This window comes from Condylura cristata, unplaced genomic scaffold (assembly GCF_000260355.1).
Source record: "Condylura cristata isolate star-nosed mole 26May11 unplaced genomic scaffold, ConCri1.0 scaffold00026, whole genome shotgun sequence".
Classification (NCBI taxonomy): domain Eukaryota; kingdom Metazoa; phylum Chordata; class Mammalia; order Eulipotyphla; family Talpidae; genus Condylura; species Condylura cristata.
Genome location: NW_004567127.1, coordinates 719,985 through 732,837, shown reverse-complemented (window position 1 = coordinate 732,837; position 12,853 = coordinate 719,985). Strand labels below are relative to the sequence as shown.

Genomic DNA, 12,853 nt, shown 5'->3' with positions numbered 1-12,853 from the left:
AGTCAGGGGGACAGTCACGGTCAAGGGGACAGTGTCAGGGGGAGGACAGTCATGGTCAGGGGGACAGTCATGGTCGGGGACAGTCACGGTCGAGGGACAGTCAGTGTCAGGGGGACAGTCAGTGTCAGGGGGACAGTCACAGTGGGGGGGACAGTCATGGTCGAGAGGACAGTCAGTGTCAGGGGGACAGTCACAGTTGAGGGGACAGTGAGTGTCAGGAGGGCAGTCAGTGTCAGGGGGACAGTGCGCCCAGTCCACTAGCTGGAAGGAGTAGGCCGCGATCAAGACCACACAACACAAGAAGTTTACAAAAGGAAAAATACTTTGTTTTAAAATCTTTGCTACATGTCATTATTTTTTGCCACTGAAAGGCTCAGCTCCGATGCTAGCTGTCCAGAGATGGCCACCCAGAAACAAAGAGAACAATCAAAATAAAACCCTGAAGGAAAAGCAGAAACCAACCCCCGGAGCATCTTCTTCCCACCTTCCCTTCCTCAAAGTCCTAAGACAACTGTACAGCACTGTAGTCCTGATCACATTTAAAAACAGCTGATTATTAAAAAACAAGGATTCCATTGGAAACTCAACCTTTTGGTTTCTTAAGTTGCGATATAAATATATATATGTATACTGTATGTGTGCAGAGAATAAAAAAATAAACTGTCTCCTTCCCCGCTGCAGCACGTGGCGGTGCCTGGAGACAGAGGGGGGAACTGGCGGCTCTCAGCCCCCCAAGGTCACGCTGCGCCTCACCCCCATGGGGCGGTCAGTAACGCCGTAGTTTTACATGTAGGGCACTGGCCTGAGCCGATTAAAACCAAAACATGGCTGGTACACTGAATTACCTGAGGAGGGCAGGAGGCTGCATTTCTGTGGCTACAGTTACCACATGGCCCTGCAGGGTGGGCGTCCAGGCCCACCACATGGTTTACCACATGGGTGCTTCGATGCAAAATCCAACCTCGAGGCTGGAGACGAGGGAGAGCAAAGGCCCCAGAAAATACCCACATCTGCTTCTTGAGAGACGAATACACTTTGAGAACAGGATAAAAGAGGCTCCTTGCAAGAGGCTTGGTATCCGGTTGAGCCTCCAGCAGTAGGATTTTCACTGAGACTGTGCATCCAAGAAGTTGAGCTTCCATGCAGAAACAACCTCCACAGAGCACATACTGCACGTGACTGACAGAAAAATGCAGCAACCTTCTGGCCAGCGTGGGTTGTTTTTTGTTCAAGTGTTTGTCTTGCCGCCTACGCAGTCCTGTTTGCAGACCTCCCATGTAAGGTGAGCACACCAGAGTGAACCAGCCTGATCACTGTGTCAGTGAGCTCAATCTGCCCCAGAGCCTGGGCCTGTTAAGCTGAGTGCGGCAAGGACTTTCATTTAAACACTCCTCGGCTGCGGTACTAAGCAGAAAATGCCTGGGAAGGTTAAACTCCTTGGGACTCTTCGAGAAACATACAGAAGACAAAGATAAAATCTGTAACAAATTCTGCATAACTCCCAAATAGGGAGAAACAAAGAGAAAAGCACACACTCACTCCCATCATCTCTCCCGCAGTCTTTCCAGAGGAACCGCCCACAGCTCCAGAGAGAGCCCACTGCCCCCGAAAGCCCCTATCACGTCTCACGGTCCTCGCCTAGGAGGACACTCCACGCTCCCACCTCATTCAGAATTTCTGCCCAGACACAAGCCGTCCAGGGTGAGCACAGGCTGCGGGGCGCCCTCGGCCCCAGCCAGCCCCACTCATGGGGGGCAGTCCGGTGGGGACTACAGGACAGGCTTCTTCGCCTTACCCAGCCCCGTCGCCCAAAGGGCTCCAAAGCCTTGAGGACTTGCTTCGTTTCTTCTACAGATGTTGTTGTAGAGGCAAGGGGGCGAGGGAGAGGCCGAGGGGAGGGGACACGATGGGGGTGAGGGCAGGGCAGGGAGGCAAACTTTATTCTGTTTACAGAAAGATCTGCTTTTTAAAAACAAACGGTTGATTTTCTCCCCCACCCCTATCCTCACCCCAAAAGTCCTATTCCGAAAAGGAGGGAAACATAGTCAGGTCAGGGAATTCTTCACTGTTGTAGCTGCTGCTCTGTTCTCCTAACATGGACAGCATCTCCTAGGAAGAAAGAACACGGGCTCACACGCCTGACCCTGCACTTGCCGAGCCCACCCGGCTCCGCCCTGCACCTGCGCCCCGACCCTGCGTGCCGGGTGGCTGGGCCCGCTGCCTTCCTCGGTTTGCAGCCCTGACTCCTTCAGCTGACAGTGCTCCCAGTGCCTTCGATGCAATCCCCATTTCCTCTATTTTCTAGTCCTCAATATTTCCAAAGGAAGGGAGCTCTGCGTGCCCCAGCTCCTGCGCACCCCACCCCCACAGTGGGGCATCTGCTATCAGGTTCCACCAAAACCCGTTTTGTCTTGTTCCAGTGTTTAAAGTGAGCTCTTCCTCGATCCTGCTGAAGCAGGCCCCGACAACCGCGCAGCCCCCTCGGCGCTAGGGCAAGTGCTGAAGATGGGCTTCCCCTGGGGTAGGCTAACATCAGCGGTGGGGCTCCTCCCATCTGGCCGAGCTCGCCTCCCCCAGCCCCAATCCCAGGCCTCAGCCCGCCGCCACTTCCTTCTGGCTCTCCTCCTTCCCCGGCCCCCGCTAGCCAGTCTCAGAGCTCCTGAAGCCTTCACACCCTCACCTGGAACACCTCAGGTTGGCCGGGCTGCTGTGCTGGCGGCTGCTGAACGTGCTGCTCACTAGAACCTGAGCGATGGTGAGGCTGCTGGCTCTGCCACTGAGGCCAGACCCCCACGCCCTCTGCTGTCCGTGTCTGGAACTGTCCGGCCGCCTGTCCAGCTTCAGGAGCTAGAAAGAAGCCGAGAAGAACACAACTCCCAGCTACCAGCCTGCTGCACAAGTGGCAGTCAGCTTGGCGCACATGGCCGCTCTGCCGGAGGCCTCCTCCCCTTCTCTCTCAACGCTGCCTTCTTATTTCAAAACCCAGCCCCAAGCTGATTTGTTTGTTTCGGGCAGCCTTTCCAAAGAGTTTGTTCACTGAAGCGAAATGCGCCTGTCCTTAAACTTAGGACACAAGTCAAACTTCGCGACGCGTGGCAGTCAGTCTCTTCCACGCGGGTAGGTTTTAATCCCAAATGCACTGTCCATTTCCCAATAATAAATCATTCACTAATTGATGATTAGGAAGCAATGAAGGTCCATTTCCCAATGATCAGGCCAGGCAACCACATGAGTGGCCAAATCCTTCCTCTAGCAGCCTGAGCGTCCTGCTCCCCTCGTTCTGGGTCAGCACTCACCAAAGCTGGAGCCGCGACTGGCGAGGCCCGGGTAGGCAGCAGCGCCGGGAGAAGCAGCAGCAGCAGCGCCAGAGAGGGACATGGGGCTGAAGGAGGCTGGGGCCGGGAAGGTGCTCACCCCAAACTGGGAAGGGCGCGCCTTGGCCGTCGCCTGGGCAGCTACCTGCTGACGGAGCGAAAGGGCGAGAAGCGGCAGACGTGACCATGGCGGTGCCCGCCTGCGCGTCGCTCTGCCGGGCTTGGGCCACGCGCTGCCCACAGGCAGCCTCAGGGAACCCCCGTCCCCAACACTATTTCCAGGCAGCCGTGATACGGTGCAAAATGCAAAGAAGGGTGGGATTAATACTGTATATTTAGGGTTCAGAGAAGTAAGCGAAAATTACTTAAAGCATCCTGTACACTGCAATGTTATGTAAAAACTACAGGTGTTAAAAACACTCTGTGTTAGAGAAAAAACACCGCATCATTTTAAAATTCAGTCTGCATCACTTGTAACGACGCCTTTCTTTTGGTAAGTAAACATTTTTCTCACACGTGCTGTGGAACGTTTGGAAAAGTGAAGGAAAATGAAGAATCATTCCTAATTCTACCACAGAGGCCCATTGTTATATTTTTTAATGGTTTCTTCCAGTTTTCGTTTCCTAAGCTTTTCCCCCCCAAATACTACTGAGATCATCGTGCATGTAACAATTCTGGAGCCAGCTTTGGGTTTTAACATTTTTTAAACATTAGTGATACGTATCGTGTATGAAAAGCAACCTGGCTTTAGGCTGAACATTCTGTATCACACACACGTGTTCCACAAGGATTTCGCACAGTTTTAAACAGACATCACTGTGCATAAGCTAGCAATTCTCCCCTCGTCCTGCCTTGCATACTCCCAGCCAAACAGAGTCCTCTTGCAATGGATTCCCAAGCAGACTGACGGTGAGCCCTGGCCGAGACGACCCCTGTGAGCAGAGGGTCGTCTACAGCCTTGGCTACCCCACGCCCCCACCCAGACGAAACACAGGAAGCGATGGGGGTAGGGGGCTGTCTTCAGACCACCAACTGTAGCTTTTCATGCAGAAAAAAGCCAAACCAACCAAACAAAAGTGCCACCTGGGGACAGACAGCTGAGGCCGTTACCTGGGCAGAGAAGCCTGGGCGGGTGCTGGGTGTCCAGGCCGGGGCGGCGCCTGGGGCGGGCTTGGCGTGGCGGGAGAGCTGGGCCAGCATCTGCCCCGCCGGGGCTGCTGGCTGCACGGTGGTGCCGGGGGCGGCCAGGTGACTGCTTCTGGGGGGGACAGGCAGAGGTGAAGCACTGCAAGGGAGGGTGCGACACTGGACTCCAGGGGCCACAGGGCAACCTGGCGGTACCCCAGGCCATCTTGAGTCCCTTGGCTTCAGGAAGACGGGAAAGGACAGAGACCGACAGTCGCGCACTGGCCGGGTCACAGGAATGGGGCCCAGAGCACCGCAGCAAGATGCGCAGAAATGGAGAGGAGCAGAGCCAGTCCCGTCCCGGGTCCCATGTGCCCTGCCGCCTGAAGTGACCGAGGGAGCCAGCGGGGAACAGACGGCCCACAAGCAGACCCCTCAGTTGTCCTGGGAAGCAGCACACACACACAGGGCTCACCTGAAGTTCTCTGCCAGCCGGGGGGTAGGAGGGAAGGTTGTGCCCTGGGAGAACAGCTGCTGGGTGGCAGGGACAGTGCTGGAGGAGAGGCCTTTGCTCTGATCTGTGGACCGAAAGGTGTGGGGGAGGGTCAGTCAGGGGCCGTAGTGGACTAGCTCAGCCAGCTCCTATCCACTCAAGAGCTGTCGTGGTAAGCGGCGACAGGCTGGGAGACCAGTGGCTGGGCAACACAGGCCACTCAGGAAGTGCTCGAAGCGAGAACTGAGGAGAACGAGGAGGGCCGTACCTGCGTTCATGCTGGAGTAGATTTCTGAAAATCGGGGGTCTCTGTCCTGCACAAAAAGACCATCCGCCTTCTCCAGAGGCTTACTGTGTTCCGGCCCTGCGGCTGTCACAGGCTGAACAGCAACCTGTGGTCCACGGTGGTGGACGAAAGCACGAGAAGATGAATATGACATGCAACAGCCCAAACCCACAGACACACACAAGCAGTCAAACCCACACTGTGGGCAGTTCTGAAGGAAACGCTTCGCCTCCTCGTGAGAGAAGCCACACTCACCTGGGGATGACTGTAGCTGGCCAGCGCGTCCCTTCCTGCTACCACATCCAACTCCGTCTGCTGTTGCTGCTGCCTGTGTTTTGAAGGCGAGTGAGGAAACGGGAAAAGGAGATATGTTAAAAAGAATCTGGGGAAAGGGCTTAAACAAAGTAACAAGACAGTCACTGCCGGCAGTGATTGCTCAGTAAAGGCGCCTGCCATCATTCTCACCTGGGCACACGCTGCCCTGAGCCCGTCTCCAAGGGTAAGTTAGATGGGGCACCTAGCTGTGGTCTCTGAATGGTGCTGGACAGGGCAGGCCGTGGCTCCTGGCTGGAGTTCCTGAGGAAATGGAGCGCAGACAGGACAGAGTGAAAAAAAAAAACAAGTCTCTAGCGGTTAACCTGCAGGCAGACAGTCACTAATGAACCCTGTGTGCTGCCCTCGCAGGGCCAATCCTGCAGGCGACTATGACTGCAGATTGAGCGAGTCACCATAAAGTGACAATATGTGGCCGGAGAAACCATCTCCTTTGGTGCAAGGGCTCTGACTGCAACTGAATGTCAATTCCAGTTGCTGTAGGTGTAAAGTACGCATGTTTACTCATACTGAGTTTTTAGAAACATAGATAAAAAAGTGCAAGTTTATCAAGTGAAACAGCAACAAAGACTATTTCTAAATAGTATTTTTTCCTTCTCTCTCTAGTTTTCAAAATACCTTCCAAAATTTCAGTAAACATTTATTTAAAAAATAAAAGGAGTAAGAATTAACATTAATAATTATTTCCGGAAATATATTCTTGAAAGGACTATGTTCTGCAGACGGGACCACGAAGCCCGGGTAATTAATAGCTCATCTGTCCCCAGCGTGGCTCACTGAATGTTTAAGCCCGCTGGACCAATGCCCAGCAGAAAGTATTTCTTTCGAAATACCACTGCTTCCTGACAATGTACCTGGTCGACCATTCTGATGGCGGTAAGTAAGGAGGTTAATGCTACTCTCACTCGGGCAGCCGCAACACCGACTCTGTAGCCCAAGGCTAGGGAGTAATTGCAACTTTTAAGTCTCATTAAGAAACACAGTTCATAAAGCCAACAGTGATTCCTCTGCTGCAGATGGGCACGGGAAGCGGAAAACCTTTTGGAAAGGATTCACCATTCTGGACTCATTAAGAGCATTCATGACGGGAGGTCGAACCTCTCCACTAACAGCAGTTGGGAGGAAGCTGACTAACCCTGACGGACTGCGTCAGGGCCTGGAGACTTCAGTGGAGGGTGGTGGAACAAGAATGAGCAGTGGACTCTGAGGCCGTGACAGGACTACTGTGTCCATGCTGGATGGGAGCCGGCGGGTCTGCGGAGACAGAATGCACTCCTGGGGGAGAGGTCAGGAGACCATAGGGTGTAAGGGGCTCAGAACGCACTGTGAGCTCAGCTGACAGCAGTGGCAGGGGCTGAGAGCCGTGTTCAAGTAAGTCCTGCTGGGGAAATGCTACCGGACAGCCTGGCATGCCAGAGCCCTCTTCTGTGAAGGGAAGAGTTAAAGGACACAGCAAATTTCACTGTAGCCTTATCTTAAGAAATTGCAAAAAAGGAACAGGAATTGCCACAGCCACTCCAGTCTTTTTCCACATCCAAAAGAGCACAATTCACTGACATTTAGTCTTTTAGCAATAGTGTTTTAAAACGAAGGTACACCAGCCATTTTTTCCAACATAATGCTATGCCCTTAACAACTACTGTGTAAACATAACGTGTACATATCCACTTGGAAGCCAGAAAGGTCCAGGTGACTCTAGTTTTATTGTGGTTATCGGCCACCTGGGGCTGAACCTACTGTGTCTCTAAGGTGTGCGCCACTGGAATAGACTCGCGTGCCCACAAGGCACAAACATGTACAGAGTGGGCAGACACCTGCTCTAAGGGCAGCAAGGCTAGAGCAATAAGTTGCTGTGTAGAAAAATCCTTTCCAGAAAGCTGAAATGTAAAACTGAACTACAAACCCTTCACATCTCGGGACTGGTCCCGAAACACTGTTTGTGAAAACCTTATTCTACGTGGATGAACTATGCTGGTACATACTTCACATTGGTGTTGGTACAGATAATGTACTCGATTTCATCCGAGTACGGGTTCTGGAAAGTAAAGGAGCTGGTTCTCATCCACAGCCATTCTCGGTTCTTGGACCGGAACCGGAACATGACAGACAGCACCTGGCCTTTTAGCTTCACCACCTGGAAAAGTTTTCATTCCATCAGTGAAGCCCATAAAACGTTTCAGAAAGCTTCCCATTCCTACAACCCACGATCTTGTGTCCCTGTCCCTGAAGCACCAGTCTCTTTCGATGTTGCCAACAGAGTGACACGGAACTGAGCAGACAGTTACCGTATTTCTTCTCAGAGCCCCAAGTTAACGGACCACCAGTCAAAGGCAAACAGGGCAGTGACTACTTCCAAGAGAGAAAGCTGCTTTGCCATTGGTTCTGGAGAATCCCTTAAACTTGCTGAGCTGCCTTTACAAATCTTTGCTAGAAAATTTTAATCCCAAAGGTAAGCTGACACGCTGCTCTTCTAGTTGACAAGGTGCTGGCACAGCACCCTTGAAGCTGGCCTGAAGCTGGCCTTGGCTTAGTTTCCTTTCAAAGGAAGTAATTTTAGGGCTCTCCCTGGTGGCTCAATGGATGAAAGCGAAGCACTTCAAAGCTATCTAGAGCCATTTCAGCTTCAGTTCGATTCCCAGAGGTGGCCCTGTGGGCGCGGCAGACCTCTCCCGCCTCCCCACAGCTCCCCTCAGCAGTGGACTTGTCAGTCGGCCTGTGCTGCTCCCCGCTCTGTCTCTGGGGAGTCCTCATCTCCTGCACCTCTGGCCTGCACCCCAGTTCTGTAAGCATAAATACATCTTTACAAAAAAAAAAATAAAAGCTGAGTGTGCTATATAAATTTAAAAAAAAGTAATTTTAGATTGTTTTACTTTCCAGTCTCATAAAAAATAATCTTCCAGCTTTCCATCCCCTACAAAAAACATGAGCAGTTACATGTGTCAGGCACGGCCGTGCGCCTTTCCTCTTCCTTTTTTAAAGAACATGGACATAAATTTGACATGAGTCAAAAGATGGTATGTGAACTCATGCATACGAAACAGTCTTATGCTTTAATACTTACACGTGCCCACTGTGATCATCTATGCAAAAAACCGTAATTATGTTTGTATACAAAGTGGATTTGAAAACATGTTTACTGGTATGTTATCTATTCGAATGAAACATGAGCCCAGCACTTCAAAATACCTATGCTTTAAATTGTTTTTTTTTTGGTAAAGATTTATTTATTCATGCATACAGAACTGGGGTACAGGCCAGAGGTACAGGGGCGGTGAGAGGATTCCCCAGACAGAGTGGGGAGTAGAATAGGCCGACTGACAAAGTAAGCACACTGCTGAGGGGAGCAGCAGGTGGGTCAGGAGAGGTGTGCTGTGCCCTGTGGGTCACCTCCCGGGGTGGGGATCGAACTCATGCTGAAGTGGCTTTAGCTTCTTAGTGCTGTGCTTTAACCCACTGCGTTTCAACCCACTGCACCACCAGGGAGGGCCTAAACTGTTTTTTAAGAAAGAGTTAAACAGTTGTGTTTAAGCTGACAAGTATGTGGCAGCAATGCTGATGTTACAATTTGAGAAATAATTATAGGGGAAAATGGAACATACTTCACTTAGCAACAATAAAATGGCACATTTTAACTATATATACATATACTGTGTGGGGGGGTGTGCATAGTCAGGTGTGTATAAAGTCTTTAGGAATCAAGAGCAAAAATGAAATACTGCAGTAACCAAATGGGAAGGAAGAAATAAATAAATTCAAGAACACTTACGTACTGGAAGCACGCTGGAAATATGCTTTATTTCCAAGCTGCACTGGAAATACTAACTAGATTTATGTAGTAACTAGATTTACGAAAAAAATAAGAAAAGGCAGACGAAAAATAAATCCACCCAGGCATAAGAAACATCAAAACATGGAATTCAGAAATGAAGCAAGCAGCTCTGAGCACCCCTGTGTGTGCATTCAAACACACAGCACGGGGCGGCCGATGCCACAGCTGAGCCTAGGGAGCATCTTTGCGGCCACACGAACTACTTTGCAATATGCACGTTTTCCTGAAGTGTTAAAATGCTACACTCCGTTGGCCAAAAGCAAGTCCGGTTATGGATTTCACAGCCTGAGACGTACCACACAAACCTCACACACTGTCCAAGTCCGCCTTCTGGGCCTCCCCTCCCGAGCCTGCACAGACTGCGGCGGCCTGCGAGCCGCGCTAGGCGGCCGGCGACTCTGAAGCCTCGGGACGCCGCTCCCTTAGAAGCCGGCGAAGTACTTGGAAGCGCATCATCTTACTTAATCAATCTTTGCAACCACACTCTAAATGCTGAGTACTGCTGCTGTAACACTAGCTCATAAGGTCCCTCTTGAAGCTTAAAAAGGGAACATAAGCCATAAGAATTACTGCTTAAAACCAAGTCTGTCCAGAATGCAAACATACCAGGTATTTTCAGAAGCTAGAGACTGAAAATTAAGGTAAAGTCACCTTATAACGAGAGTGGAAATGAGTCAACTCTCAAGCATTGAGTCAACCCCCAATCACAAAAGCTCTGTGAAAAGGCTTTTTCTATCCTTACCCACAGTTCAGTGAGGCCGAGCTTTCTTAAGGTCAGGACAGCTGGTTACACATGAGACGGAGGAGTGAAAGCTACACAAAAATCCTACGGTCGCTGCCTGCGACCTCAAAGTACTGGTCCTGCCCTGGTCTTTAAAAACACAGGTTGAAGCAACCGCCCAGCTTTCGTGATGCCACAGCAACGTGCACGTGTAACGAACGGCGTACCAGGGGAAGGATTACTCAAACCCCACCAAGGAAAGGTCACCTGTTGGAAGCTGTCTCTTAGCAGCTGCTGGTCTTCAGGATGGCAAAATTCTACAATATTCTTTCCTAAAAGCTCCTAAAAGGAAAAGGAGGGCAGAGTCAGCACCCCGCAGTCACGCCTGTCCAGGCCGCAGGGGGGCTGCCTTTATTCTCCCGCCGTTCCCTGCCATTACCGGAGTGCTGAGAAGGTGGGGAGAGGAGGTGAGACTTGGTCAGCAACTTGCACCCACAGCCTATTCCTTTTTCAAAGACACTATGTACCTGTTTAACTGCATTTTTTTTTTTTTACAGATTTCACGTATTTTAAGTGTGAAATGTAATGCGCCTTTCAAATCTCGTGTACTTTTTTATACACGATTTTTTTTACTCTTCGTTTTAATGACTTGTAAGAATTCTTTATATATTCGAGATACAAATCCTTTTTCAGATACATGATTTGCAAATATTTTTTCTTTCATTTTGTCACTGGTCTTTTCACCTTCTTGGTAATGTCCTCTGAAGGGGCAAATTGAAATTCCGATGAAATCTAATTTATTCATTCTTTTCTTTTTTTAAATGATTTACTGATGCACACAGAGCTGGGGTACAGGCCAGAGGTGCAGGAGCGGCGAGAGCATTCACCAGGGACAGAACAGGCCGATCGCCGAAGTGCACTGCTGAGGGGGTAGCGGGCGGGTCAGGAGAGGCCTGCCGCGCCCTGGGGGTCACCCCCTGGCTGGGGACCCAACTCGTGTTGTCGAATTTGTGCTGAAGCGGCTGTGTCTAGCTTCGTGGCACCGTGCTCTGTTTGTGCCACCAGGGAGGGCCCTTAACTCTTTTCTTAAGGAATTATTCTTGGTTTTACAAGCCCTATTTTCTAGGTGGGATGGGAAGAAGGTATGAAACCAAGAGTAATTTAGCTCCAAGTAGAGCAGGATCATCGTCTCTTTCCCCTGAGCGGGGCTGATCATGTTTCGGCTGACTTTGGGATTCCATCGCCAGGAGGAAACGGGGCGAAAGGGCCCCTCCCCTCACCTGTGGCTGGTAGCCGACGGTGGCCACACAGCGGTGGTCCACGAAAGTGAAGAGTCCCTCTACGTTGTGTCGAGAGATGAACTCTGTCGGTTGACAAACATTACTCATGTCTGTACAGTTCGGAGAACTAGTTACCTGGAAGCAGAAGACAAAAGTGAGGGTAAAGTGACCGTTCTCTAGAGCGGGCCTCCCCAGCTCCCATCGCCACTCGGGGCCTGAGGACTCCAGAGCTAGGAGTTTTCACACCTTCACTGATCATCCAGAGAAAGTAACGATCACGATGGGGGAGGGCGTGAGGCGCAGTGACGGCGCCGCACTGGGGCTTCGTCCATTTTGTACAGAAAAGTAAAGGCAAAAATTCATTCAACCCCATTCCACCTATTTTCACCCGGCTAGGTGTTCACCATTCAGACAGGAAAATTAGTCCCAAGTAACCAAGAAATTTAACTTATGAAAAGAATCACAATTAACTCCCCTTCTCTACTGCTAGTTACAGAAGCAAAACTAACTAGTGAGGAATAGAAAATTCGGCCTTGGAAAGCTAAGAGACATGAATGAGTGGAAAAGGCTTCCCTTCCTCTCAACAGCCTAAAATTCTATTGAACCGAAGAGAACGCCCTAGTCCTCCCACTTTTTGGTTTTACAAAATTCTTCATTTGTGTTCAGCAAGTAAAAGAAAAAGAACAAGTGAGTCCAAGAAGGGATTTCCTTCTTTACAAAAGAGGAGTAACACTGATGTGGAAAACTCAGACTTGCCTGAAGCCTGCCAATGGCCACGAGACAGAACTTGCTGCCCTGGCCAGCCTCCGGGTCATCGTCCGGGAGGGAGACACCTTGACGAAGGGAAAGGGGAAGGGGCGACAAAGTCAAAACGCCTTCAACATGCAGACAGGGCAAGACTTGAAATGCACCGGGCTAGGTGCTTCTCCTACACCAAATTAATCTTCATAATGATTATAGGGGATACGTTACTTCCAAATTATAGATCAAAAAACCAAGATTTTATGAATTAACACACTCCCCTTAAGTTAAAAACTCTAGCAAATAACCATGCTAGAACCAACCCAGCTTTACCAAATCCAGTGTGAAGTCTCTCACTGAAACATACACCTCGCCTCTCGTTTTGGTCTCCCTACATGTAATACCCACCTGTCAATCACTCCCTGCCAGCAGGGAAGAATGCTGCTAAGACCGTAAAGTCCGACAGGTCCATATAAAAGGCGGACCCAGGCCCTCCCTGGTGGTACAATGTGGTAAGTCTCAGCACTATGAAGCTAGCTGGCCTCAGCCACTGCAGCACGAGTTCGATCCCCAGCCAAGGGTGATGACCTACACAGCATAGCAGATCGCTCCTAACCAGCCCGCTGCCCCCTCAGCAGTATACTTCATTGATCTGCCCGTTCTGCTCCCCACTCTGTCTCTGGTAGATCCTCTCAACCCCTGCACCTCTGGCCTGTACCCCAGTTCTGTAC

General features: G+C 50.6%; 1 protein-coding gene across 3 annotated transcripts in view; it reads right to left on the bottom strand.

The window, feature by feature from the left end:
* Window positions 1–328: 328 nt before the first annotated feature.
* ARNT (aryl hydrocarbon receptor nuclear translocator) overlaps window positions 329–12,853 on the bottom strand; it is a 31,374-nt gene continuing 18,849 nt past the window's right edge. The window contains exons 10-21 of one of the 3 annotated variants that reach the window (XM_012730155.1): window positions 12,138–12,214; window positions 11,382–11,516; window positions 10,369–10,443; window positions 7,534–7,685; window positions 5,684–5,794; window positions 5,474–5,546; window positions 5,201–5,324; window positions 4,915–5,017; window positions 4,425–4,599; window positions 3,297–3,462; window positions 2,681–2,847; window positions 329–2,109 (exon numbers count right to left, since the gene is read on the bottom strand). In XM_012730155.1, the coding sequence (XP_012585609.1) occupies window positions 2,020–2,109; window positions 2,681–2,847; window positions 3,297–3,462; window positions 4,425–4,599; window positions 4,915–5,017; window positions 5,201–5,324; window positions 5,474–5,546; window positions 5,684–5,794; window positions 7,534–7,685; window positions 10,369–10,443; window positions 11,382–11,516; window positions 12,138–12,214 (1,448 nt within the window). In that variant the 3' untranslated portion in view covers window positions 329–2,019. The remainder of the gene's footprint in view (window positions 2,110–2,680; window positions 2,848–3,296; window positions 3,463–4,424; window positions 4,600–4,914; window positions 5,018–5,200; window positions 5,325–5,473; window positions 5,547–5,683; window positions 5,795–7,533; window positions 7,686–10,368; window positions 10,444–11,381; window positions 11,517–12,137; window positions 12,215–12,853) is intronic. The other 2 variants (XM_012730156.1, XM_004689553.2) reach the window with 2 other exon arrangements.